General features: G+C 51.5%; 3 protein-coding genes across 4 annotated transcripts in view; 1 reads left to right on the plus strand and 2 right to left on the minus strand.

Annotated features, from left to right (window-relative positions):
* Positions 1–1,293: 1,293 nt before the first annotated feature.
* On the minus strand, positions 1,294–12,968 carry PHF7 (PHD finger protein 7). The gene is made up of 11 exons (XM_043886281.1): positions 12,188–12,968; positions 10,922–11,036; positions 10,111–10,163; positions 9,633–9,724; positions 4,979–5,080; positions 4,498–4,622; positions 3,886–4,045; positions 3,247–3,353; positions 2,669–2,785; positions 2,119–2,243; positions 1,294–1,868 (listed from the first exon to the last, which is right to left on the minus strand). The coding sequence occupies exons 2-11, from the start codon at positions 10,963–10,965 to the stop codon at positions 1,642–1,644; spliced, it is 1,152 nt and encodes a 383-aa protein (XP_043742216.1). The 5' UTR covers positions 10,966–11,036; positions 12,188–12,968; the 3' UTR covers positions 1,294–1,641.
* An 80-nt stretch (positions 12,969–13,048) lies between these two features.
* On the plus strand, positions 13,049–21,663 carry BAP1 (BRCA1 associated protein 1). Of its 2 annotated transcripts, XM_043886280.1 has the most exons (18): positions 13,222–13,237; positions 13,336–13,365; positions 13,476–13,530; positions 14,245–14,387; positions 14,507–14,639; positions 15,016–15,135; positions 15,454–15,515; positions 15,601–15,743; positions 15,955–16,033; positions 16,497–16,620; positions 16,918–17,065; positions 17,545–17,729; positions 18,184–18,317; positions 18,824–19,302; positions 19,414–19,574; positions 19,847–19,939; positions 20,073–20,145; positions 20,328–21,663. In XM_043886280.1, exons 5-18 carry the CDS (start codon positions 14,622–14,624, stop codon positions 20,459–20,461), a joined length of 1,953 nt encoding a protein of 650 aa, XP_043742215.1. In that variant the 5' UTR covers positions 13,222–13,237; positions 13,336–13,365; positions 13,476–13,530; positions 14,245–14,387; positions 14,507–14,621; the 3' UTR covers positions 20,462–21,663. The 2 variants fall into 2 exon arrangements, with proteins under 2 accessions (XP_043742214.1, XP_043742215.1); XM_043886279.1 differs by lacking the exon at positions 14,245–14,387 and having other exon boundaries at positions 13,049–13,237.
* A 546-nt stretch (positions 21,664–22,209) lies between these two features.
* Positions 22,210–27,190, minus strand: part of DNAH1 (dynein axonemal heavy chain 1) — a 74,776-nt gene continuing 69,795 nt past the window's right edge. The window contains exons 68-77 of the mRNA XM_043886875.1: positions 26,822–26,980; positions 26,604–26,735; positions 26,098–26,268; positions 25,826–26,005; positions 25,212–25,388; positions 24,419–24,589; positions 24,131–24,261; positions 23,420–23,771; positions 22,922–23,156; positions 22,210–22,374 (exon numbers count right to left, since the gene is read on the minus strand). Of these exons, the coding sequence (XP_043742810.1) occupies positions 22,253–22,374; positions 22,922–23,156; positions 23,420–23,771; positions 24,131–24,261; positions 24,419–24,589; positions 25,212–25,388; positions 25,826–26,005; positions 26,098–26,268; positions 26,604–26,735; positions 26,822–26,980 (1,830 nt within the window). The 3' untranslated portion in view covers positions 22,210–22,252. The remainder of the gene's footprint in view (positions 22,375–22,921; positions 23,157–23,419; positions 23,772–24,130; positions 24,262–24,418; positions 24,590–25,211; positions 25,389–25,825; positions 26,006–26,097; positions 26,269–26,603; positions 26,736–26,821; positions 26,981–27,190) is intronic.

The raw sequence follows: 27,190 nt of genomic DNA on the forward strand, positions 1-27,190 counted from the left end.
AAAATGAAAAAAGGCAGAGTCATGGGGGAGATGTGAGAAGGCCCAGTGAGCAGCAAGCTCAGAAGGAGCAGGCTCTAGGAGGCAGGTCTTCCAGAAAAGAAGTGTATAGCCATCTGATATTCAGCCTATGAGGGAAAACTGTACTAGGAGGCACTTGATCATGTGGAATATATGGGAAGAATTAGCTACGGGTAAACAGCAAAATTTATATATATATACACACATATATATATTTGCTTAAAGGAAAAAACAATGTACAGGAGAGGAAAAATAAACATAGTATACCACTTGACTCAGTAGTAAACAGCAATTACATAGCCATAGTAATGTAAACACTGAAGGTTAATTTAACAGAAATTGTGATGTAATTATAGAAGATGGAAGGAATGAAAATGGGAAGGTTTTAAAGGTGCTAGGTCTTTATGGAACATATAGGAAGTAAAAAATGTCTTACAATTAATATATTAAGAAATGGCTAAAAAAGTGGAAAGTAGGCGTCTTCAGGGAATAGGACTGGGCGTAGGGAAGGATGAGTCCAGAAAGTAATTTTCACTATAGTCCTTTTAGTATGCTTTGACTTTTTAAAAGTATTTACTTTGTCCCTAACTGCCCCTTTGGGATTCCAATTGAATCTGGTCAAATCCGAATCACTGTACACATTCAGGTGTAAGTCTTCAGGGGTCAGCAACATCTGAACCAAGTTCACCTTGGTTCAAAAAAAGCGTCACCTTGGTGAAAATGCCAACTCAATATCTGGCAATGGTCCAGTTTCCCCCACTAATCCAAAACCCACAAAAGCATTAAAAACAAACAAGTGTTCTGTTTCTCTCAGACCTTCTGCCAAATTTCTATCCTAGCTGCCTTGCCTACTGTCTAGCATGGCCCCCTTACCTGAGCTGGAAATACTCAAGCCACCAGGTAGGAGGGTTTGAGTGGAGCTGTGTCTTCACTCTTGCGGGGAGGTATGCTGATGACCAAGCTGCCTGGAGTGAGGGGAGCCCCTTCTGCCCCACATGAGCATGGCTGTCCCTGGCCTGTCTGAGTCCAGGGCCCCAAGCTTTGCAGTGGTGGCCTATTCTCAGTCCAGAGTGGACTCCTTTGCTGCCCCCCTTCCTGATGATATCTTGTGTGTTTATTTGCACAATGATGAAGTCTCTGTCCCCATTTACCTGCAAAATACTTCCCTCCAAAGCAACAGGTGTAAGATGAAAGCTCTCCATTTAATTTACTGAATTTTGTAGATCCCTTAGTATGCTAGATAAATTCCAGAGTGAATGTATACGGAGACACCAATGGAGAGAAAACCTTTATTTGCATAATAACAAACGCAGGTGAAGAAAGAAGTATACGAGACTAGATCAAGGTGGGAGAATCTTGGTGGAAGAAAAAAAGAGTATAAAAGGCCCTCTGGGGATCAGACAGGAAGAGCAGAGGTGCTCTCAAAACTACAAAGTCGTTCCGTGATTAGCATCAGGACTGCTCTGAACTAGCGTTCCCCCAGGACTTCTCTTTTCTTGGTTAAGAGATACCCTGCTGGCCCCTTTCCTCATCTCCCAATCCCAAAGTGCTCCCTCCTCTAAACCTGATGGAGGAGCACAGCTCTGTACCCAAATGTGCTTGGCAGAAACTACTCAGGAAATGTTACTCAGATTTTTTGCAGCTCTTAGAGAGTGTGACACCCTTGGATCCCCAGGAGTGGCTCCTCCTGGGACCAGAAGACCCTGGGTTTTCTAATAAGGAAGATCCTGGCCAATTGGTCCAAGAAGGGCCCGGATTCTCTTCCAGCCCGGTGTCTCTGTAGAACTGTCCCCTGGAGAGGAAGGTGCTGCTGCAACAGGGGATGTCACCTGAGTTTTCAAGTGTGTACCCTGTGGTGAAAGAAAGTTGGGAGGGGCCAACTCGACCCTCTGTTTCCTTCCCAGGCACAGGTCTTTATGCCCCTCCTTAGCCACTTTTCTTCCCAAATTAAAGTACCAAGTGAAAGTCCGAATCTGATAGCACACCCTCCTCCTTTACTAAGCACTGTGAGTCCCCCTGATCCCCCACCTCCACCACCACCACGAGTCCCAGCCCACCCTCACCACCCTCACCAAGACCAGATTATCCCTCCAGTCCCACCTATGACTTTGGCAGCAGGCGCACACTCCTCGCACTCCCATTTCTTACAGTTGGATCTGAGAGAGGAGCAGTTCCTATGGGTTCCATGGGATCCACATGTAGCACACAGAATGAGGTGCCACTTCCTACAGGAAGAGCCAAGGGAGGATTGTGGGACACATGGAACACTCAGAACCACTCTTGGGATGTTTGCTGCAGTTCAGGCCCTTGCTGAGATCTTCCTAGGAATCTTTCACTACACATTTTACTCAAGATGGAGGGGTGGCTGAGTGCTGATCCCGGGGCCTGTGGTCAGCCACAGCCACGCACAAGGTAGACTGGGAAGCAAGTGGCCCTGAGTGTCTCTCCGTGGGGCACAAGGAGAGCAGACCTAGCAGAGGGACCTGTTCACTTGTGTATGAGTGAGTCTTGAGCTGCTCAAGGATGGGACTTAGCAACTGTGTTTGCCCTGAGATCTGCAGACAAAGGTAAATTTCTTGTGCCTGAAAACTGTACTAAGGCCTAAGATCGCCCTGATGAGAGATCTTTCTAGCCAGGAGCTTTTCCCTACCCTTCTTCCTCAGAGCTGTCTCTGCCTTGTCCATACAGACAGATGGGGGCATCACAATGCTGATAGCGCTGATACAACTCTGAGAAAGCCCCTGGCTCGAGTTCCCAGGCAGCGTCTCTGCAGTGGGAGAAGAAACAGTGAGTAAGGGACGTAAAATCGGCTGGTAAAACCTTTGTTCACCTAGGAAGAACTAGCAAGAACTCAAGCTGGTACAGCAAGAGTTCAATAGGCTGTCCAAATGCTTTCAACAAGGCGGGGCAAGTGGTCTGGCAGTGGGAGAGGGTTGAAGCAGATGAGTGGAACACAGGGGTTCCTTAGTTTCACACTGGAATTCAAGGACTCAATGAACTCTGTCCCCCAAAGCACCTTTTTTTGGAAACATGCGCTCCACCCCTACTCTCCTGCCCGCTCCATTCCCCTTTATAATTGAAAAGTTCTCCCGCCACCCTTCCCTTTTCACTGTGTATCAATGCTTATGCTACTTCCTCATTCTCTGAGCTATCCTCACACTCACCTCCTCTCTAGAAACATAGGCAACCCACTCCCTGGCTCAATTCCTGTGGTCAAGTTTCCACTACCTGTCTGGAATATGAATTCCCATTCTTAGCATTTCTTTAGGAAACTCTTCTCGATTGTTGCACTGTGGACATTTGAAGAAATGCTTTGCTGATGTGTGGGCATATTTCTGCAAGATAAACATGGAAAAACTTTGTGCTTATAAAAACACTCTCTTTGATCACATTCTCTCCACCCTTACCCTCATCTCACAGAGGATACTGCTAAGAGAGGCTGGGGCGAGGGCTGCAAACCCAGGGGTCAGATCAGGGACCCAAAAAGCTCAAGAGAGCACCCAGGAGTGCCTCAGGTGTCATCTTCAGCCATGGGGTCCGGCAGTGGTCGACCTGGCTGGTGTCAGGTACCGTGGATACACGTCTCCCTTTCCTTCAATCTCAGGAACCATGGCTGATTGTGAAGCTACTTGACTCATTCTAGGAGTAGTTCATTTGCTCCAGCCATCCTGAGGATTTTGTTCAGTCTAAATAATGAATGAGGTACTACAGGTCAAGGATGACCAGAGACGCAGCTAAGTTTCCTCTGGAACCAGTTCTGCATACAGACCTCCAGCACAACGCACAGATGCTGAGATTGCCTGAGCATTCCCAGGATGCTCAGAGCTGGGCCATTGTGGATGGTCCCCAGTGCAGAGAGCGCCCCACCTGTATGCACTTCCGGTGGTAGATCGTTTGGCTACAGCATGGGCTCTGGATGTTTTCAACACTTATTTGGGATAAGTCTTCACAACACAAGATACAGCTTTCCTCCCCCACGTTCCTGCGTCGGATGTTCTGTGTAGGGCGATGTTTCCCACAAAATGATCTGTGGCAGAATAAATAGGCTTTGTTTTTTGTTTGTAAATGATGCAGTTTTCCAGCTGCCCGGAAGAGGAATAGCAATCAACCACCCTGGCCCGTGTCCAGTGAACCTCCAAGCTCATGGGGAGGAGGCGGAGCAGGGTGAAGAACAGCCACATGCCTTCTCACAGCTGCTTTCCCACTGAGCAAAGCTCCACAGCCTCCTGTTCCTGAAAGCCCCACTTAGCTCTGAGCAGCTGTCTAAGAATCCCAGCTGCTTGTAATCTAAGGAGGGGATGGGAAGCAAGCAGTAAATCTGTGAAATCGCCAAGTCAAGACACTGTTTCTCATTATCAAATGGAGGGACAGATTTTCTGGTGAATCAAAATAGGCCCGTGAGAACCGGCCTCTGATTTCATCAGATGCTAAATAACAAATTACAAAAGGGCAGCTCAACTTTCCCCCTTCATCACTCACTTGTACTCTCCAAAAAACTGTGAAAGGCAACCCCTTTCTAGGCCACAAGGAAGATGGAAGTTTCTGACACATTGGTCCTTCTGGCAGTTGATGGCAGCTCCCTTTCTCTTGCACACAAAGCAGATCTGCAAATGAGATCCCGGGCAGTACTCAGGGCCCCCAGACAGACAGACAGAAAAACAGCATGCTGTGGAACGGAAATGCTTTGAAACACCAGCCACTCCTCTTCCTCGGTGGACCTAGAAGCTCTAAGGCAAGCCAGAGCTGAGCTTCAAGCAGCACTGCATTCTTGTTGGCTTTCGCAGGATGTTGCTCCCTCTCCTCACTTAGGACACTATACACTAGAGAAGGACGGAACTTAAGACCAGTGGGAAATTCAAGAGTCCTCTGACTGTGAAACCAATTAGGGGGAAGGAGAGAAGCAGGGATGAGAGGAGCAGTAAAGGAGGCCGACCCCAGCCCCCACTCCAGGGGTTCTAACCTTCCTCGAGGCCCGGGCTGCCTCCCTTCTGATGTCTTCAGGTAGAAATCCATGGAAACCTCTGTTGGGTTGGCCCCTCTGAAGCAGCTTGCTAGATAGGATCTAGAAGGGCAGCAGAACCAGGCTGTCAACACTGATGATCAGTGAGACAGTGCAGCGGGGTGAGGAGGATGACAGGGTAAGAGAGCCAAGAAATAGAGCTTGGTGGGCTACACATGCATTCACAGGGTAATTTATTTAACAAAGGTTTACATAGCACAGGTGTTGGGGACTCTTAAGTGCTTTTCAAATATTAACTTATTTAATCCTTGCAACAACTTTAAGAGGTAGGTACTATCATCATCCCCATTTTATAATCTAGAGAGATCATCTGACTGGATCAAGACAACGGAACTCCAGAGCCTGGGGTTTTATCCACCTTTGTGCTATGTCTTTCATTTATTGAGGACTATTTTTGTGTGCTGAGCACTTTGGAGAAACACTCCTAACGCAGTGACTCATTTTCTGCTCACAACCCTGTCATATGGATGGATGCCACTGCGATCCTCATCTTAGAGGCCACGGAGGTACAGTGCATTAAGTGACCTGGCTGAGGTCACACAGTAAGGAGGCAGCCGAGTGGCATTCACATCCGGGCCCACAGAACTCACACTCTCCCTCTCTTGCTGCACTGACCCTTGGTACAGAATCAATACTCTTCTCAGAGTGTATTCTTTACAGAAAAGGAAACAGCGCTTTAAAGTCTCCTGACTGTAGTCATTCTGCCTTATAGGGAAAGGAGAGGAATTGAACTTTTCTTTGAAAACATACTTTAAAGGACCTTTTGTTTCTGAAAAGCCCCCAAAGCAGAGCTTAGAATGGGAAATCAAACAAAAAGAAGCTGAACTGTTATATACCCAAGAACAGTGAACATATACATACTTTGGAAGAATTTCACACCTGAGCCCCACCCCAAGAAGCTTCTAAAAATCTTAAGAAGGGTATTAGACTTTACAGTAATTACATGTAACGGGGACTGAGGTTATTTTAACAATATAGCAAAAGTGAGCCTACAAGGTTGGATGACTTGAGGATACTTGAATCATAGCCCAATTAGGCCTAAAACATATCTATGTTTACACTCACTCAAGGCTTTAGGACTATATGAGTGATTTCTATCTATACTTTTAAGTGTTATTAACATTTTCTACAATGAACTGTATAATTTCTATAAATAGAAAATTCAGTAGTGAAACATTAAAAACAACCTAAATGTCCTTTAATAGGAATTTTATACTTTTTGGCACAACTGTACCATGGAATACCAATTAGCTATTTTAAAAAAAAACAAACTAGATCAGTATATTCTAAATGGAAAGATCTCTGTAAATATATGAGGTTAAAAAAATACAAAGCACTGTGTATGTTTATTTTTATGTCAAAAATGTATATGTGTAAAAATGCACTGAAATTAAACAAGACCTGACGCCAAAACAAGATAGGACTTACAAGAATGAAAAACCACAGACCAAGCTTTCTCATGAGCACAGATATAAAAATGAAACGAAATACTGAATCCAGCACCATATAAAAAGGATTGTATACCATGACCAGGCAGAGGCTGAACCAGAAATGCAAGATTACTTTAACATTAAAGTATTCAATCAACATAACAAACCACATTAACAAAATAAATGAGAAAAACCATGATCATCTCAACAGATACAGAAAAAACATTGGACATAATTCAACACATATTCATAATACCCTCCACAAACTAGAAATAAAAGGGAACTTCTCCAATCTGGTGAAAAGCCTACAGCTAACATCATAGTTTAATGATGAAAAATTGGATGCTGTCCTCTAAAGTCAGGAACAAGACAAGATATTTGCTCAAATAACTTCTATTCAACACTGGACTGAAGGTCCCAGCTATTACAATGAAGGAAGAAGAATTAAAGGACATAAAGCTTGGAAAGAAAGAAGTAGAACTGCTTTTATGCACCCATAATTGTGTACACAGGAAATCCTAAAGGCATTTACAAAAAATTAAAACAATAAAATCTAATGAATAATGGAATTTAACAAGATTGCAGATATAAAATCAAAGAATAAGAATATTGCATTTCTATACACCAGCAACCTTGAAAATTAAATTTCAAAATACCATTATACAATAGCATAAAAATCACAAAATATGTAGAAATACATTTAACAAAATATGTGCAAGACTTCTTCACTAAAAAAACATTGCTGAGGTAAATCTTAAAAGACCCAAATTAATGGGGAAATATACCATGTCCATGGACTGAAGATTCAACATTGCTTGTCAATTTTTCCCGAATTGATCTCTAAATTCAATGCAATACCAATCACTAACATGACAAGCTTTTTTTTAAACAAGAAAATATAAAATATAAAGCTAAATATACAATGTATATGGAAAAGGAAATCATCTGATACTAATTGCCAAAGTAATCTTGGAAAAAGACTATAGAACTTACAATACTTAATTTCAAGATGCTTTAAAGATGATCAAAACAGTGTGGTATTGGTAAGGATTGACACACAGATCAATGACAGAAAACAGATCATGCAGATCCATGGACACATGGTCAACAGATTTTGACAGACACTGAGGCAATTTAACGGGTAGGGAAAGATTTCCTGGGACACACAAACAAGCACTAACAATAAAAGGAAAAACTGATAAACTAGACTTCATCAAAATTAAAAACTTTTGTTCTTCAAAAGATATCATTAAAGCAGGGGGAAGGGGGGGCATGTGTGATGTCAGGCCTCAGAGGTGGCCAGAAGAAGCCCCTGAAGCCCAAGAAGCAAGCCAAGGATAAGACATTCAACAGAAACAGAGGAAAAACAGAAAAAACTCGAGAAGCTAAAAGCAAAGCCTGGGAAGAAAGGTCCCCTAGCCACATGTAGAATTAAGAAACCTGGCAAAAAGTTGTTCCTTGTGCCTGAGGCAATGATGAGCCTTAATTCCATTCCAGGTGTTTAAACATCTGGATTACCTGCTATAAAATCTGTTGCCACCTATACCTAGAATGCAATGTTATCTTGGAACCTATTGGAAACTTAAGAATAAATTTTGCAAAAAAAAAAAAAATATATATATATATATATATGTATACACACATATATACAGTGACTTATTTTGACTATAATTCTTCTCAGTCATTTCTACCTTAGCTATGAGATTCACATAAACCCAGCCCAGAATCCTGCCAAAATGTGTTCTTAAGTCTTTGTTCTATCCTGAATTCTATTCCACCTGTAATTAAACCAACTTACTTGAAAAAAAAAATAAAAAAGAAATAAAAAAGGCAAATCACATTCTGGGAGAATACACATATCAGAAAAAGGATTTGTAGCCAGAATGTATAAAGAGCTCTTACAACTCAATAAGACAAAACAACTCTTTTTTCACCTCCTTGTGCGGCATATGGGATTTTAGTTCCCTGACCAGGGATTGAACCCAAGCTCCCTGCAATGGACTTCCAGGGAAGTCTCCAGACAACTAGACATTTTAAATGGACAAAATATTTGTACAGACACTTCACATAGGAAAATATGTAAATGGCCAATAAGCACACAAAAAGAAACTCAACATTTTAGGTCACCAGAAAAATGTAAATTAAAACCACAATGAGATACCAAACCATACCTACTAGAATGCTAAAATTAAAAAGATTAACAATATAGATTTTGGACAAGAATATTGGACAAATAGAAATCTCATAAATTGCTAGTGAGAGTATAAACTAGTACAACCACTTTGGAAAGTGATTTGGAAACTTCACACAAAGCTAAACATACAGTCAGTAACTCTGCTCCTAGACATTTGTCCCAGAGAAGTGAAAGCATGTTTTCACAAAAAAATTTGTACATGAATTTTCACAACAGCTTTATTCATAAAACCCCCCAAATGGAAACATTCAAATGTTCATCAGCAGGTGGATAAAAAAGCAAATTATAATATATTCATACAACAGAAGACTACTACACTATAAAAAGGCACAAGCTAACAAGCCATGCAACAAGGGTCAATTTTCAAACCATTGTGTTGCATGAAAGTAGCAAGACACAAAAGAGTACAAATTGTATGGTTTCATTTACATGAATTATGAGAATAGAGAAAAGCAGTCTATTGATCAAAACAGTGATTATCTTTGAGAGAACTAACTGGAAAGGGTAGGAGGGAACTTTCTGACATGATGGAAATATTTATTTTGATTAGGGTAGTGTTTACATGCAAACATACATTTTATCCCCATGATATATGAGTGCATCATGATATATGAGCTTATCATCAAACTGTATACTTAAAATGAGTGCATTCCATAGCATACAAACTATACTTAAGAAAAAGAAAATATCAGGAAAAAAATAACTGCAAGAACTGTTTGCTTCTGGGGAGAGGGAGAAGGACTGAGAACACTGTTAATGGAAAGAGACTTTATATTGTACATACTTTACAATATTAGGATTTTGTATCAGGCACACATATTACTTTTTTAAAAATCAGATTTTAAAAGAAAACAGCCATTAAGAAAAACAAGCCAACAGGGCAATGCATCTGAGGCTGGGTGCAAAAACAGAGGACAGACTATATTAAAAAGTCATAGGACATTCAAAGCAAAGGGGGCCTTATACTTACAAGACAGAAATAATGCACACTGAGATTGTCCTTCTGAAGAAATTCCCCTAATTTTTCGGGATCCCCAGGTTCTCGAAGGCATAGCCGGCAAACTGCAAAAAGGATGTTAGGAATTCATTTTGGGAACATAACCATCTAAGTACAAGGAGGAGCAGAGTACTGAGAAGAGGATCATTTTAATAAAGAAGAGGTTGGGCTGAAGTGGTATTGGGTATCAATTAGGCTTTCATATGATTTTAGCCACATCTGAAGGAGTTGGCTGCAGCTGCTCACTTCATACACTTCTGTCTCAGGTTGCTTTACTTAACTTGTTCCTTGCCCTTTGGATGTGACAGTTAAAAATTACAGACCCTGAGTTCAGGATCTTAGCGATTCTGGGAAGGAATGGACAGTGAGAAGAGAAGTTTGCTGCCCTCTACAGGTGGCCTTTGCTGAGGCTGGGAGGCAGCAGCTGAACAGAACCACTTGTCTTTCTTACCAGGCCCTGAAGAAGGCTTCCTCTGGGTTACCCTCTTTGTCTTGACAGATTTTCTACACGAGAAATAGAAAAGGTACAAGTATTCTTTGAGGATTCTATTGACACCTTTTGTAACACTTCCCTCAAAATGTTAAACCACGGACCTGATGAAGGACCAAAATAGCTAATGGCTAAGACATTAGTTTTCTTCTTCCATTTCATATTTTTTGAAAGCACACACCATACCCACTGAATTATTTGAATTATGTGAGATCACAGTCATCTTTCTGTTCGAGTGTCTCTATTGCCTGTGTTGACTGAATGAATGCAAGAACAAACCCCCTTTTATTCTTTTATTGTTTCTATTGTCACCTACCCTGAATCTCATCAGGTGGTACTATGTTCATGAAGCCTAATAAAATGATACTAAAATTGATTAAGAATTTCCTATTGCTAGGCAATATTCCTGGCTCTTTACTGTATTAGCTCAAAGAATCTACAGAATACTCTAAAAAGTGAGTGCCATTATTGTATGTTTTCTAGATGAGGAACAGGCCTAAAGAAATGAAGTAACTTGTCCCAGGTCACCTAGTTGGCAAGTGTTAGAGTCAGGATATGAACCTGGGCAGCAAGGCTCTAGAGCCAGGATTTTGTCAGTAGGGACATCCCTGGGAAGATAGGTTACTGGGCAGCTTCCAGGGGATCACTGGTGTGTGCTTCCACACTAACCAACCCCAGTCTCCAAGACCACACAGAGGAGACAGAAAGTAAAGCATATACTACAGACCACTGGGCGATTTCTCCCGGGACTCTCTTAAGTCGCCTACTCCACCTCAGTCTTTGATGTCCCTTCTTCTTTTCTTTTATAGTCTTCATTCGCTGCTGCCTCTGTCTCTCCTATCTTGAACTCTTCTATACTATAATGAGGACAACACAGGCTCTTCCAGCTATAAATATAAACAAGTCAGCTATTTAGTCTACATTAGTTAAGTTCTATGAGGTCAAAGCAACAGTGGACTTTACCTCCCCATCCATATAACAGGAAAAAAGGGACCCACCCAGTATCAATGCCAGTAATAGCCAATAATTATTAAATTGTATCCAGAACTGTTCTGGGCATTTTACATTTAACTTGCAAAAACCCCTGGTAATAGGGTACCATTCTACCCCTATATTCAAGGTGAGGAGACAGGTACAGACAGGTCACAGAGAGGCACCTGCATAGGGTCAGAATTACTGATATACCACAGCAGTGTGAGAACTTGGGAGATACTATTTGAACTGGCTAACTGGTTCTTCATTTTATGTCTACTAAATATACAAGGTAGCACTCCTAACACTTCCTTTTGCCCCCAAGTATAAGCTCCTTAATTCTACCCAGGAAAAACAAGGTTAGGAAGCTCTTTCCTAGGAAAAGGAGCCTGTGGGATTCTGGCTGCCTAAAGCAAGAACTCCCTCTAGTGAGAGACAAGATATAACCCTGACAAACCACCCCTTGGCTCCTATCATTTCTTTTCACCAGGCTCAGATGGTCACTGAGGTCTGGCCTGTTCTCAACCTTCCTCTAGATCTGAGCCAAGATTAAAAGGCCCCAAAGTGGAGAAGACACCCTGCCACTCCTTCCCTGACTAATGTCAGCTGACTACAAATTCACAGTTTTCAATGGTTTAGGGGGAAAATCCCTGAATGGGAAGGGGGACAGAAGAAATAAAACCCACTCCTATGAAGGAAGCATAGTGTCAGGTCAGGGGAGAGGAGAGCATTTCTTAGGGGTGTTGAGTGAATTAGGTCAGTCCAGGGACAGGGACACACACCCCAGCACCATGTCCTCAGAGCATATAGCTGGAGAGCATAAACATCTGTAGGGACTGCATGAAGGTAAATGCTCAGGCCATTAGCTGTTCAGAAATCTAAGGCTCCATCTCTTCTAACCCATGAGTTGCACCTGCATTGATAATGACATTTGGTGGTTTATTTAACAAAAGAACTTGGATAGGCTGAAAGAGAAGGGAGTGCACTAGGGAATCCACGTTAGCAGGCTACAGAATAGTTCCAAGTTCTTGGGGGAATTAAGATCATCTAGCAATAGAAATAAAACCTTAAAACTTCAGTTGTTTGCATCGCTGGACCAAGACGTTCCTTGAGTTAGATTCTGTGCACACTGGTAGTTACAGGAAGACGCAATGGTCTTCAAGCATGTGAGGAGGACGTTGCAGACGCTGGCTTCCACAAGCTGCTCAGTCCGAGGTTTCCTAACAGAACGGTTGCTCCCTTGACCCGGTTATCAAGTTGTTTCGCTGGATAAGTGCTGGGTAAAACTTGTTGAAAAAATTAAAATTAAAGAAGCGTGTTCGGCGCCGCCGCTGCAAGAATAAATAATGATTTATTGGAAAATACTGTAGGTGTGGCCACAACCGTCCCCCGGAGGTAACAGCAGGAGATGGGGCTCAAGGAGCATCCCGCGGATGCCAGACCAGGCTCATGTCGCGCCTGCCGGGCGGCTGGTGCGGGGCCGGGCCGGAGGTCGCCTCCGCCGGTCGCTCCTCACGGTAGCACACGGGCCGCCGCTCCCGGCTGGGACCGCCCGTTCAGTTCTCGCCGAGGGCGCCGCTGTCCCGGAGCTTTATTCGTTGTCACAAGCCGTGGTAGCTACCTCACGGGCCGCCGCCCCGCGCGGTGACTGCGCCGGCGAGGGGTGTGAGCGTGCAAACGGGGGCCGAGTCACGCGGACTGCGACCCAGGGAGACTGAGGCCGCGGGGTCCACCGCGACGCTGACGGTTGTGGCGGACCGGGACCGCTAACGGTCCCGCGCCCGCCCCGCCCCATCTCCCTCCACCTGGGCTCTAACCCCACCCCTTCCTCTTGCCCCGCCCTCTCGCGCGAGTGCGCTGGCGTCTGGAGTCCAAATTGCGGAAGAGGAGCCCGGAGGCGGGGCGTAGGCCGTCGCGCAAAAGTGACGAAGTGCCGCCGGCGCGGGCGGGTGACGCGACGAGGCCCGTTGTCTGTGTGTGGGGCTAGGGGCCCCCGGGGCGGAGGGGGCTCCCGGCAGGGAGGCGGCGGGTGGGTCGGGCGGGCCTGGACATGGCGCTGAGGGCCCGCCCCGCGGGAAGATGAATAAGGGCTGGCTGGAGCTGGAGAGCGACCCTGGTGAGAAGGGGATCGGGCAGGCCGGGAGTTGAGGAGGCCGGGTGGGTCCGAGACGCGCGTTTCTGATCACCACTCGCTCCTCTTGTCGTCCCCCCCAGGCCTCTTCACCCTCCTCGTGGAAGATTTCGGTAAGAGCCTCTCCTGACCGCCGGACCCGGGCTCTGGGGGCCCACTCCTGGGTCATCACTCCACAGCCAGGGGCTGCCCTTCCCGACTTGTTTTCCTTCCTTGATGGCAGGTGTCAAAGGGGTGCAGGTGGAGGAGATCTATGACCTTCAGAGCAAATGCCAGGGGTGAGTGACTTGGCGTCAGGGCCACCCTTTACACCTCGAGGGCTAGGGAGGGGCCTGGGAGAGAGTGCTCCTCAAGGGAGGTAGTTTCAGAAGCCCCAAATTGTAAAATTTCCTATCAGGAAGAATCCCTCCTCCTTGGGTGCTCTCCTGATGAAGCTGGTACTGTGTTTTCCTTTCTCCCAGTTTTCCCTCCACACCCTTCTTTATGTGGTACCTCCTTCCCTCCAAATTCTAACCATCTCTTGGGTTAAATTCAGCTGCTTTTTCTTGCCTTCCAACTGGAAACCCCCTTCTCTTGACTCAGGTCACACAGAGTCTTTTGTGCAGCTGTAATTTACTAATGACTGCTTTAAGGTGCCCATGTGCCAGTGGTTTTAATTCCCACACAAGGGTGTCCTATTGATTGGTGGGTTTGTGGCATCTGACAAGGCCTCTCTTGGGTGACCAAGCTCAGAATCTTGTCTTGGTGGTCCTACAGAAGAGAAGTGTGGAGGAGCTGCTACAGTGACTGAACAGAGAAGTCTGCTTTTGTTTCCCAGGACAGAAGGGACTGATATGGGTGTTCATTTACGTGCCTGACTGCACTGGGGCCCACGCCCTGGGTTTCACAAGTTTGAATTAATGTTTAAATTCCACCTCATATTGTTCTCGCCTTACCTTCTGTTCCTGCCTGGTCCTGGGCCATTGGTTCTAGCTTTTCCTTTCTTATCCCAGAACCCTAGACTGCATAAGGATGCTGAGTGGACTCCTGGAGCACCACAGCCAGAGGCTGATGCTTGACTCTGCCTGCAGCAGGCTCCTGGGGTGTGAGGGCTCAGGGCCACTTTGGGCAGTCTTAGGAAGAAGCCATGGAAGAGGTGGGATCACAAGAAGGGCACCTGAGGGGTAACAGCGCACAGGAATAGAGGAGGGGAAAGGGGATGCAGATTGCCTTCCGCTACCTGACTGGTCGAGTTCTATCCCTTCCTTTCCCCAGCCCCGTGTATGGATTCATCTTCCTGTTCAAATGGATCGAAGAGCGCCGATCCCGTCGCAAGGTCTCTACCTTGGTGGATGATACATCTGTGATTGATGATGATATTGTGAATAACATGTTCTTTGCCCACCAGGTCTGCTGGGCTCTGTGTTCTTTCTGGAGGGTGGGATGCTGCCATTTTCTTCGCTTGGAAAGTGGAAGCGGGGGAAGGCAAGAGGAGATAGGCAGATACCGCAGGTGGTGGTTACAGAAGTCCCGAGGCAGAAGGAACTGAGCCCTTCTTCGTTAAAAACAGGAAGTCTCTTTAAAGCAGGGTGATGCCTGAGTCCATTTTCCATGTCCCCAGACAGCTGATGGGTACTTAGTTGAATGAACAGATGTTGGGTAAAGATGAGGAGAGCTGGTGAGGATTGTCCAGATAGGACTGTCCTCCCTGGGACCCCTTTCCTGATGAGTATGGGCTTGGGATGGGGGATGCTATCGATGGGTGACTGTTCTTTATTTCACAGCTGATCCCCAACTCTTGTGCCACCCATGCCCTGCTGAGCGTGCTCCTGAACTGCAGCAATGTGGACCTGGGGCCCACCCTGAGTCGCATGAAGGACTTCACCAAAGGCTTCAGCCCTGAGGTAGGCCACAGTGTCCTCCACTTGTCAGAAAAGGAGACAGACCTGGGGAAAAAAGGAACATTCCTTAAGTGATGCCTTATTAGGACTTTACCAGGCCACGTTCTTCTCCAGTGTCCACTGATTACCATGCAGGGGCAGTAGAGCCTATCTTTTGGGGGCTGCAGAGCGCTCTTCTGCCCCCACCAGGCCTTCAGGAGGGTCCACCTGTGCTTGTTCCAGTTCCTGGAAGGCCTCCAGGCCTGCTCTCCTGAGCTCTATTTCCCACCTGAGGCCCACCTGAGAAGTTGCTCTGATGTGGCCTTATTTTCCTTCCTCTAGAGCAAAGGATATGCGATTGGCAATGCTCCGGAGTTGGCCAAGGCACATAATAGCCATGCCAGGTGTGTGGGAGCTGTGGGAACTGATGGGGGTGGGGACAAGGAATGGGCTTGTCCCATTCTGGGCGCTGACTGTGTCCTTCCCCAGGCCTGAGCCACGCCACCTCCCCGAGAAACAGAATGGCCTTAGTGCTGTGCGGACCATGGAAGCCTTCCACTTTGTCAGCTATGTGCCTATCACAGGCCGGCTTTTTGAGCTGGATGGGCTGAAGGTCTACCCCATTGACCATGGTAGGGGGTTTCTCTGCTGACCTCCTAGGGGGCTGGGGCTTGGGGTCCTCGGGGTGGGTCTTAAGGACTTAAGGCTCTGGCTGGATGGCACATTGCACTGCATTGTCCAGCTGGCCCCCTCTGGCTCAACTGCTGTCCCTTCTCCTTCCACTCCTGGCCTGCCCCTGTTCAGGGTTCCCCACCTGCTGACTCCTCGTCTTGGTTTCCCCAGGGCCCTGGGGGGAGGACGAGGAGTGGACGGACAAAGCCCGGCGGGTCATCATGGAGCGTATTGGCCTCGCCACTGCAGGGTAAGGACTCTGTGCCTGCCCTGCCCTCTGGAGCTGTGCCCCCATCGGGAGGGACACGGAAGAGGGGACCGAGGCGGAGAGAGACCAGATGACTTGTGCGTGGCCACATGATGAATCTGGCAAAAGCAGGATTAGATCTTGGGCTCTCAGCTCCTTGCCCTGTTTCCCATCCAGGCTATGTGTGGCCTGCTGCAGGATAGACTGGGGAGGGGCAGGCCGTGGTGGAGCCCCGGGTGGCCCAGGCGTGCTGGCTCACACTTCCTGACAGGCTCCTCACACAGCTTGCTGGAAGGCACCAGCTGAGGTGCCCGGTGTGCATGGCCAGCTGCTGCCCACCTGTGGGGGTGGGGCCTGTACCTGTGGCTGCAGGTGTGACTTCAGGGAGCCCTGCCAGCGTATCTGCCGCCTCCTGATGGCGGGGCCAGGGTGAGAGCTGCTCTCACGGCTGCGGCTGTGACTGCAGGGAGCCCTACCATGACATCCGCTTCAACCTGATGGCGGTGGTGCCCGACCGCAGGATCAAGTATGAGGCCAGGCTACACGTGTTGAAGGTGAACCGTCAGACCGTACTGGAGGCCCTGCAGCAGGTGGGGACCCCTCCTGCCCAGGCCGTGACTGGCTCAGCCACCCGCTCCTTCCCTCCACGGGGGCCTCTGTCTCTTGATTCCCTAGTTATTCTCTATTGTGGGTCTGGGCTTCCAACTAACCGCTCCTTTCCTTGGCTCCCACGGTGGGACTTGGTGAGGGGCAGGGGGAGGATAACCTCTGAAAGGAGGTTTGGCTGATTTGTTTCCCTTTTGAGTGTGTGGAGCCTAGGCCCTTAGCCGTCTGAGGTGGAAGCCAGGTCTGCCTTCACTCCTTTGCACCTTGGATTTTGATTTCAGCTGATCAGGGTAACACAGCCAGAGCTGATTCAGACCCACAAGTCTCAAGAGTCACAGCTGCCTGAAGAGTCCAAACCCGCCAGCAGCAAGTCCCCTCTGGCGCTGGAAACAAGCAGGGCCCCAGTGGCCTCTGAGAGCAGCCACACAGGTACTGGAGCCTCTCAGGCCTCAGAGCCGCCCCCTCACAGCTGACGTTGTTGGAGGCCCAAGCAGAGCAGGTCTTTTTCTGTGGAGGCACTTGGGCAATGGTTCAGGGCTTCTGTGGGCGGTCAGAAGCCTGCAGCCCTCTCCCCTCCCCTTGGAACGTGGAAGAAGAACCGTCCCTTCCTAAAGAAAGGCACCTGTAAAGGGCTGCCATGACCACAGGCCCCCAAGCCTTCTCTCTCAAGTATATGCCCTTTCTGCTTTTCTCTGGAAAAGAAAAAAAAAAGTTTTTTTTCACCTTCTCCTTTTTTTTAATCTCTCTTTTCCTGTCTCACTGTGGCTGCATGATTTAGCGCTTGTTCATGCTGAATCCCTCAGCTCTCTCTTCTGTTCTTCTCTGGGAAAGGGAGGGGAGTCCAGGCCTGAGGACAACTTTTCTTGAGGGTCTGGCTGAAAGTCCTGTCTGTGTCCTCCCTCTCTCAGATGGTGTGGAGGAGGTGGCTGGTTCGTGCCCACAAGTCCAGACCCACAGCCCTCCTAGCAAACCCAAGCTGATGGTGAAGCCTCCAGGGAGCAACATCAATGGGGTTCCCCCCAACCCCACTCCTATTGTCCAGCGGCTGCCAGCCTTTCTGGACAATCACAACTATGCCAAGTCCCCCATGCAGGTAAGTGGGGAGGATTCCCACCTGGATTCTCTGGAGAGCCTACAACAGGTACCTTGCTCAGGTGGTTTCATGCATGTTCGCTCTCTGTCCCAGCCTAGGTGACCAGGGTTCTCTGGCTGATACTCAGAAGTGCCCAGAACTGCAGGGGTTTAGGGAGGCAGAGAGAGCTCCTCTGACTTTAAATTTAGTCTCATAACTGTGGGGCTAAGTGTTTAGGGCATGGGGTTGGGTTCAACTCTGTGGGTTGGGTTCTACTGGCAAAATAAATGCAGATGTTTCAGGGCACTCTCTCTTAGAAGCTCTCTGTAGGCAGGGGGTAGGGAGTGCTCTGGAGCACCTGGAGGGGTTCAGTGGACTCAGCCTAGAGAACCATGTTGGCTTTCTGGTGGAGGTGCTGTGTCTGGCCAGGGCTGGCTGGCCCCTGGCTCATGGCTGCCCTGGGTTTCTGCTCCAGGAGGAGGAAGACCTGGCAGCAGGTGTGGGCCGCAGCAGAGTTCCAGTCCGCCCACCCCAGCAGTACTCAGATGATGAGGACGACTATGAGGATGACGAGGAGGATGACGTGCAGAACACCAATTCCGCCATCAGGTCAGCCCCAGCTCTGTAAGGCTGGAGATTGGGTGCTGCGGATCCTATCTTGACTCTTCCAGCACAGAGAATGCCCTTCACCAGATGACGCTGGACGCCTGCTGAGTGCAGGGCCCGGGGGAGGCAGATGTGAAGGGGCCGACTCCAGAGTCCCAGAAGTTTTCGGAGGGCTTGGGGCAGGGCCATGCACATTTAAGCAGACATCGAGACATGGCCTATTTGGAGGTGGCCTTTTGTCCATGCCTTGAAGGACGGGGTGGGGTATCTTTGCTGGAGGACACAGCACTGGCCAAAAGCCAGAAGTGAGGCAGCTGGAATCGAGGAGGTGTTCTCAGATGACAGCGGGCTGCAGCTGTCAGAGCCCAGGGTGCTAGGCTGGGCGTGGCCAGGTCAGGCTGCTGGAGCTGCATGGTCATTTCCTGAGGCTGTGTTCAGGTCATCCTGGGCACTGCTGGATGTGGTCCCCTGGCCTGTTCCTTGGGCTCATCTCTCCTTGGGCCCCGCAGGTATAAGCGAAAGGGGCCGGGGAAACCAGGGCCATTGAGCAGCTCTGGGGATGGGCAGCTGTCCGTGCTACAGCCCAACACCATCAACGTCTTGGCCGAGAAGCTCAAAGAGTCCCAGAAGGACCTCTCGATTCCTCTGTCCATCAAGACGAGCAGCGGGGCTGGGAGTCCGGCTGTGGCAGTACCCACGCACTCGCAGCCCTCACCCACCCCCAGCAACGAGAGCACGGACACGGCCTCTGAGATCGGCAGCGCTTTCAATTCGCCACTGCGCTCGCCCATCCGCTCAGCCAACCCCACGCGGCCCTCTAGTCCCGTCACCTCCCACATCTCCAAGGTGCTTTTTGGAGAGGACGACAGCCTGTTGCGTGTTGACTGCATACGCTACAACCGTGCTGTTCGCGACCTGGGTCCTGTCATTAGCACGGGCCTGCTGCACCTGGCTGAGGATGGTGTGCTGAGTCCCCTGGCACTGACAGGTGAGCCTTGGGCTGGCTCCCTGGCCTCTTGGCGTATTGGAGAGGGAGGTGGCCAAGGGACCACCACGCATCCTGCACCCTGATGGGTCTTCTCTTGCCTTCTCTTCCCAGAGAGTGGAAAGGGTTCCTCCCCTTCCATCAGACCGAGCCAAGGCAGCCAGGGGTCTGGCAGCCCAGAGGAGAAGGAGGTGGTGGAGGCTGTGGACAGCAGAGAGAAGCCTGGGCTGGTCAGACCTAGCGAGCCCTTGAATGGGGAGAAGTATTCACCCAAGGTGAGCCCTTCTGCGGCTTCCTTTCCTAATCCTGACAAAGGCTGGGCCCAGGGCACTGCCGTCCAGGTGCTGAGTTCCTAGTGGGAATTATGGTGTGGAGGGTGGTGCCCAAAGCTGGGTGCCAGGAAGCCTGTCTGGGTGGGGTAGCGGTGGGGGCCTTGATAGGCTCCAGGGCCTCTGGCTGCTCGCCCTTGCCTGTTGCTGCCTCGTGGTAGTCGGGCCTTGGGGCTGGTCAGCCCCCCTTCATGGGTGCAATTGCTGCGTTTTGGCAGGAGCTGCTGGCGCTGCTGAAGTGTGTGGAGGCTGAGATTGCAAACTATGAGGCCTGTCTCAAGGAAGAAGTGGAGAAGAGGAAGAAGTTCAAGGTGGGCCCTTCCTCCAGCGGCCTGGTCTGCTGCCCACCTGTCTTCCCAGAGGCGCGACCTGCTAGGGTCAGCTGGTGGCTGCCCTGGGGAGATGGCTGCAGAGTCCTCAGGTCCTGATCCTTCTCTCCCACAGATTGACGACCAGAGAAGGACCCACAACTACGATGAGTTCATCTGCACCTTCATCTCCATGCTGGCTCAGGAAGGTGAGCCAGGCTCAGCACCCTGGCCCTCAGGCCCCTTTCCTCTGGCCTCTGGGGGCGCTTGAGCTGATTGTGGTCTTGGGGAGGGCAGGGAGAGCCTCAGCCCCCGACCTGAGGCTGCAGCCAGTTGAGTAGCGGCTCCCAGGCATCCAGCCACCCGCTCAAGGGCCTGCGTCTCTCCGCAGGCATGCTGGCCAACCTGGTAGAGCAGAACATCTCGGTGCGGCGGCGCCAGGGGGTCAGCATTGGCCGACTCCACAAGCAGCGGAAGCCGGACCGGCGGAAACGCTCCCGGCCCTATAAGGCCAAGCGCCAGTGAGGACCGCTGGCTGGACCCTGTGTTCACTCTTGCCGCATGGCCCTCACCAGGGCCCTCCCCTGCCCCGTCCCCCTCTTCCCAGTATTACCGGATAGTTCCAGTCGGAGAGCCCAGACCCTGGGAATGGGAGCCAAGCTGGGATCCTCGGCCTCGTGTCCCTGGGCCTGGCAGGGACCCGTCGTGCTCCGGAGGCAGCAGCTAGAGCTGGGGCCCAGTGAGGTGCTGCAGCTTCCTCCACAGCCGGCTGTGGAGCGGCAGGACCTGGCCTTTCTGCCTGGGCAGCAGAATATATATTTTACCTACAGAGACGTCTATTTTTCTGGGCTCTGACCTATCTTGCCACCACTGTGTTGACATAGTCAGCTTCCTGACTCTGAGTTCTCTCCTAACACGGTCATCCTGGAGGGCCAGAGTCACTTCTGCAGGGTCACAGCCGGGGGCCACTGGAGCAGTGGGCCCTGCTGCTCCAGCCCCGAGTTGTTCCTGCCGTTGAGGAAGCCAGGTCTGCTCTTCATTCCTCCTGGGAGAGCTCCAAACTCAGGGCCCTGGCTGCTGGACTAGGCTGGGAGAGGGCTGTCCCAGCAGGGGTGGGATGAGCAGCCTGCCAGGGTCCCATGGCCTGAGCAGAGAGGCGTGTTGAGCTGGTTGGCCTGGCTCCAGCCAGCCTCGTCAAGACTGCTCTCTGTGGCAGGGCCCTGGTTTCTTCGTCTTCAGTGTTGTGGCCCTGGCAAGGGGCCTGCCTTGGGCTCCTGGGCTCAAAGGAGCCTCTGCCCAGGCCCTCAGTATTACCATGTCTCCTTCCTCTTAGAGACAGCAGAGACAGGGCTGCTTGCAAAAGCTGGCACCACTCAGCTCTCCCTGCCATGCCAGCTTTCTCAGCTTCTGCAGGGCACTCAGGGTGGGGGACAGCAGGACCAAGTCAACCAGTTGGAGCCCCATGTTCCCAGAGGGCCTGATGGCCAAGGGCTAATGGGTCCAGCACTGCCTCTGGAGCTCAGGCCCCCAGACGGAGCTCCATGGCCTCTGGCAGGTGGCTCTGAGGCGATCCAAGCCGGCCCTTTATGTGTACATAGTGACCGGGGTGGGGGGTGGGGGGGCAGCTGCAGGTATGGCAGCTGCCTCTCTGTGCTAAGCATAGCCTGACCCCTCTGGCCCCTGTAAATACTGGATGAATGAATGAATAAAACTCTCCTTAAAAATGAGCCCACCTGTGCTTGCTGGCCTGAGGTTTGGAGGCTAGGCCGTGGTGGGAATGAGGACCTAGCCAGACCTGGGCTGGGCCCTGTGTGTGACCAGAGATGGGAGGGGAGTGCATTCTCAGGCATTCTGCCTTCTGGGGCAGAGGTTCTTGGGATCCTAGGTCTGGGGTTTACGGCCTGAACTGGGTCGGGGGGGGGGGGGGGGAGGGCTGCGGACCCCGAGGAGTGGTGTGCAAGGTGTACTGTGGTAGGAGAGGGCTGCGGCTTTACCAGAGCTGACGGCTTTGTAACCTGAGAGGTGCCAGGACTCAGCGGAGGTGGTAGCTCTGCCTCTAGTCCTGCCTGGTGCACTGTCCCTGGAGGGTCCTGGGACCTCGCAAGGCTCGCCTCTCTTCCCTTGTTGCAGGTCAAAATTGCCAGCTCTGCCACACTTCCCCCTGCTAAGCACATTCTCTCTCGAGGCCACTGCAGCCTCTCACCCCCACCTTCCCTTGCAGTGGGTCTCACAGAAGAGGCCTGGTGTAAGGAGCTAAGGCTCAGCGGGACCGCTCAGGAAATGCAACTTTAATGGCCCCAGCCCTTCTGTCTGGGTCTAGTAGTCCAGGGCACAGATTAGGGCCACACCACGCTTTATCCAGTGTCGCTGGGGCTGGTCAGTGGGGATTTCCACGGCAATGACGTAGTTTGTGGAGTGGCCGGTGGTCGACAGTGTTCCTGGAGCAGGTGAGAGGGGAGGAGGTTAAATTGTCTGCCTCAGCTGGGGCAGGAACAGGGTATAAAGGAAGGTGGTCCCTTGGAGACTGAGCTTGGGACAAGGAAGGGACCTGACCCAAGAGGAAGCCTATCTGACCAGTGTGGCCCAGGCTCAGGCCTGCCCTGGGTTACTGCACCTGTTAAGGACTGGAAGGGGACAGTTCACACCCCTGCTCATTCCCTGCTGGACCCAGCCCAAGCCCACCTATCCTGTCTGGGCCTGTTGGCTCCTGGGAACCTCCATTGGCAGGCTGGGGCTCCCAGGATCCAACATGGGTCTGCTGAGGGAGATTGGTGGGGGGCTCAGGGGCCACTCCCCACAGACTCAGCCCAACCCCTGGGCACCACCCTGCCTGCTGCTGGACCAGCTCCGTCTGGGCCTCAGGAGTGCTGACTGACCTCTGCCAGCCATCTCGTTCAGCTAACCTGGGTCAGCCTAACTGGCCCAACCCTGGGCCCCGCCTATGGCCCTCTGTGTGGTGTGGGCTCCCCCGCCCTGGGTCCGTACCAGCACGGGTCAGCGTCTTGTAGATGGGGCACAGGTAGAAGTCCTGGTCTTGGACCTTGCGGTTGGGCGTGGGCAGGAGCCAGATAACAGCCATCTCTGTGTACAGCTCCTTGGGCCGAGACTCGGCCAGCTGGAAGGCCGAAGGGTCCCATCGGGCACCTTCCAGGAACAGTCCGTGGATGAAGCACCCCTCCTTGGGCCTGGTCTTGAGCTCTGACACTGACTGGGGCATCACCTGGTGTGGGCACACAGATGCCTCTCATATAAATGGCAGAATCTCTGCCTGCCCCAGCATCGCTATTCTAGCTGGTAGCATATAGCCTGCGCCCCACCCCTAGGGATTTCCCCGGGTGCCTACAGTCTCACCTGGCTCCTCCTGACCCCTGACCCCGGCTCAGCAGTTCCCTGATCCTGCCAGCCAGCTGTGGCCTCGTGCCCCTCCCACCTGGGCCACACCCCCTAGCCTGTCACCTGACCTGACCCTGGCTGAATCCAGACCTTGAAATCAAAGGAGATGGTGTCAATGGAGATGACAGACTTGCGGGCGTAGTTCTGCAGAGTGCCTGTCAGGAAGGCCTGGGGGAAGAAGAAGCCACTGATCCAGAAGACGGCTGGGATGCCCTCGGAGATCCAAGTCTGTAGGAAGTCCAGGCGCTGCAGCAGGTCCATGACCCATGAGGACAGTGGCTTAAGCGATGGGTAGGCCTTGGCCTTCCAGAGCTCGGGCACAGAGTTGTTGTACAGGCTGGCAGCCATCAGCTCCAGCTGCGAAGACATCACCACCAGCCCCTTGAGGGCCTTGAGCAGGTCTCTCAGCGACTGTGTGATCACTTGCAGCAGCCGATTGTACCTACAGAGCCAGTGGCAAGGAGGAAGGCAGTGGTCTGGGACTGTGTGGCCATACCCGCACTCCCCAGTTCTAGGCCATAGACAGAGAAACAATGACAGAACATAGGAGCTAAGAGCATAAAGCCAGGTTGGGTGGCCTGTGTACCCATCCCAGCCCTGGCTGTTAGTAAATATATGACCTTAGACCCCTTAACCTGCTGGGGCCTTGGTTTACTCATCTGTGAAATGGGAATAGCATGGCTGAGTTACAGGCTGAGTTTATAGCACCTCGCATGGCTCCTGGCCCATGGTAGCCTTTGCTATCATTTCTCTGCAGCCCAGGGGCCCGCTGACTCAGCGCTGGGGCTGGCAGGGGATTACCGAATGACCTCCTGTGCTAGCACCGTGTTCATGGACTCCTCATACAGCACGGGGTACTTGGCCATGACCCACTGCAAGTTGACAGGTTCGGGCACCTTGATCAGAATGTTTTGGGCCACGTCCTCCACTATCTGTGGGGGCAAAGGGACACAAATGGGTCAGGGGTGGCCCCCGTTAGCCCGTGTAGGAGTCTACAGGCACAGAGCTCCCTCATTCAGCGGAGCAGGCAGGATGGTAGACAGGAGACTGGCCCTGTGTTGGGTGGGCCCCTTCTCTGCTGCCACTGACCTCCTCCCGGCTGTGGCCACCTGCAGAGGAGGATTTGGGTTGTAGTTGGACGATGGTGCCAAGCAGAGTGTAGGTCTCATTCTGGGCGAAGGTGATATTGGCGTTGTCATGCAGGCCAAAGATCTCCGGCATGTCGTTGAGTGGAAGGCTCTTGATGTAGGAGAGGTAGCCCTGTGGGGAGAGGAGGGCTGTGACTGAAGCCCCTCCCCTGGTCTACCTCCAGCCTGCAGGACGGCCCTCCAAGCAACCACACCCCCTACTCGTCACCTCTGGTTGCAACCTTTATGTATCTCCCTCTTACCCTCGGGACTCCATGGGCTCTGCTCCCTTCCAGCCCACTTCTCCCTGATGTCTCACTCCTGCTTCTTCATTCAGCGGCTCAACCCTGTCACAGCCCCTCCTCTGCAGGCCCTTTATGCTTCTGGCCCACATGCTGGGGTTCTCTACATAGACCCTGCCTGCCCCGCACACATCTGAGCTGAAGCATCATATCCTCAGGAGCCCTCCCTGACTGTGTGGTCTGGGCTGGTGACCTTCACTGCCATGCCTGGCAGCCTCAGAGGAGCCACCCCTCTGCCTCGAAGAGTAATTACCCTCAGGCAGGGGCTGAGAGGCAGGACTGGGCCTCTCCCCACAGAACCTGAGCTCCAGGACTATCCTTGTGGGATGGATCAATCAATGAAAAAGAGTGGCTGGCTGGTAGGGGCCACGTCTCCCAGCACCCAGATGTCCACGGCACCCCAGGACCCCCAACCGGCAGGCCGCCTCGGGCACGGCCCTGGTGTGTGCTCACGTTGAGGTCGTAGGTGGGCTGGATCTGGTGGTAAACGCCTGAGGCGCTGTAGCTATGCTCCGGGAAGAGCACAGCGGGGCTGTAGAAGTCCTCTAGGATGTTCATGACGCAGCGGCGGTCCCAGTCGTCGGTGACACGGCCCCCGTAGTTGATCTCCCCTGCCGTGTACTTGAGGACCTACGGGGTGGGTTTTGAGCTGTGGTTTTGGAGAAGACCCTTGAGAGTCCCCTGGACTGCAAAGAGATCAAACCAGTCAATCCTAAAGGAAATCAGTCCTGAATATTCACTGGAAGGACTGATGCTGAAGTTGAAGCTCCAATACTTTGGTCACCTGATGAGAAGAGCTGACTCATTAGAAAAGACCCTGATGCTGGGAAGGATTGAGGGCAGGAGAAGTGGACGACAGATGATAAGACGGTTGGTTGGCATCACTGATTCAATGGACATGAGTTTGAGCAAGCTCTGGGAGATGGTGAAGGACAGGGAGGCCTGGCGTGTTGCGGTCCACGGGGTCGCAAAGAGTCAGACATGACTGAGCGACTGAACAACAGTGGGGTGGGTGGGTCAGGCCCCCAGGCACCTAACTCCCCGCCCCCAGCCCGTGCCCAGCCCACCTTGTAGGGGATGTGGTCATACTCGTCCAGGAACATCTTGAGCTGGCTGATGCAGATGCGCAGGTCCCCGTCTGTGAACTCGTAGGGGATGTTGAAGCCCAGAGGCCCAAACTTACGCCGCTCCAGGGCATTCCCGTGGAACAAACACAGAGACAGCAGCAGGCACTTGAACTCCATCACCTGCCGGAGGTGGCGGGGGGAGGAGGGGCATGAAGGGTGGGGATGAAAATGGGGTGGGCTGCGGGGGCGGGCCTGTGCCCAGTGTGTCTCACCTTCTGACAGGAGTTGAGGAACTCGTCGCTGAGGCTGCTGTAGGACTTGAGCAGGTTGGCCTTGACCCCGCGCGGTGGCTCAATGGTCATTTTGGAGCCGTTCTGCAGGATGGACACTGGGAACTTGTTGCTAGGCAGGCTGGTGAGCCACAGGCGGAAGTCCCGGTGAACCTGGCGGCCACGCTCCACGTGAGCACTGAGACCCACATCTGGTGGCCACCCCAACACCAGGCTCTCCCCTACCCAAGGATCCTGGGCCACCCTCAGCCTGACTCTACCCCTGGGACGGACCACTGGTTAAGAACATGGGCTTCGGCAAGTCCCAGGGTCACCTCTGTGCTGGGTGGCCTTGGGCAAGTCACTGGTGGCAGTAACTTGAGGGGCCACTGGGAAGAAGAATCTAGTTGATGGATGTTACATGTGTCACTTGCTGAGTGCCCACTGTGGGGTGAGCTCGTTGAGCGTCATCCATCCAGGATGAAGGTGCTGGTGCCCCCTTGGTGTACCTTGTCAGGGTTGATGTGCTCGATGAGGCGCTCCAGCACCGGCATCCAGCTCGGTGCCAGGTGGCAGTTCTGGAAGAAGACCCACTTGCCCCTCTCTATGGAGCTGCGCATCATGGCTTCCGCCCGAGGGCCCTGTGGGGACAGGAGCGCTGAGTGATGGGGGACCCGCTGGCCCAGCCCACCAGCTCCCTCCTCCTCCACCACCCACCTGCCCTGACCTGCCCCTGGCCCAGGGAGATGGCAGAGAGCTTCTTGGAGAACTTCATTTCTTCGGCAAATTTGTAGAGGTCAGCGGCGGGGTCGGTGCCCGGTGACAGCACGAAGATGAGGGGGGTGGTGGAGTTGGAGTCTTTGAACACCAGTGACAGGTTGGCTGTCTGCAGGGCGGAGAGATGCTGGGGTCACCGAGAGCTTCTCCTCAGGGGCAGACCACCAGGGCAAGAGAGGAGGCTCCTGGGGCCCCCAGAGTGGTCCCCAAGGGGCTTCCTGAGAGGACTTGGAACCTCCCAGAGCTTCATGTGGTGGCTAAGGATCCTGGCCTGACCGAGGCTACAGAGGGGTCCATGCAGGTGCAGCCAGGACCCTGG

This window comes from Cervus elaphus, chromosome 24, assembly GCF_910594005.1.
Source record: "Cervus elaphus chromosome 24, mCerEla1.1, whole genome shotgun sequence".
NCBI lineage: Eukaryota > Metazoa > Chordata > Mammalia > Artiodactyla > Cervidae > Cervus > Cervus elaphus.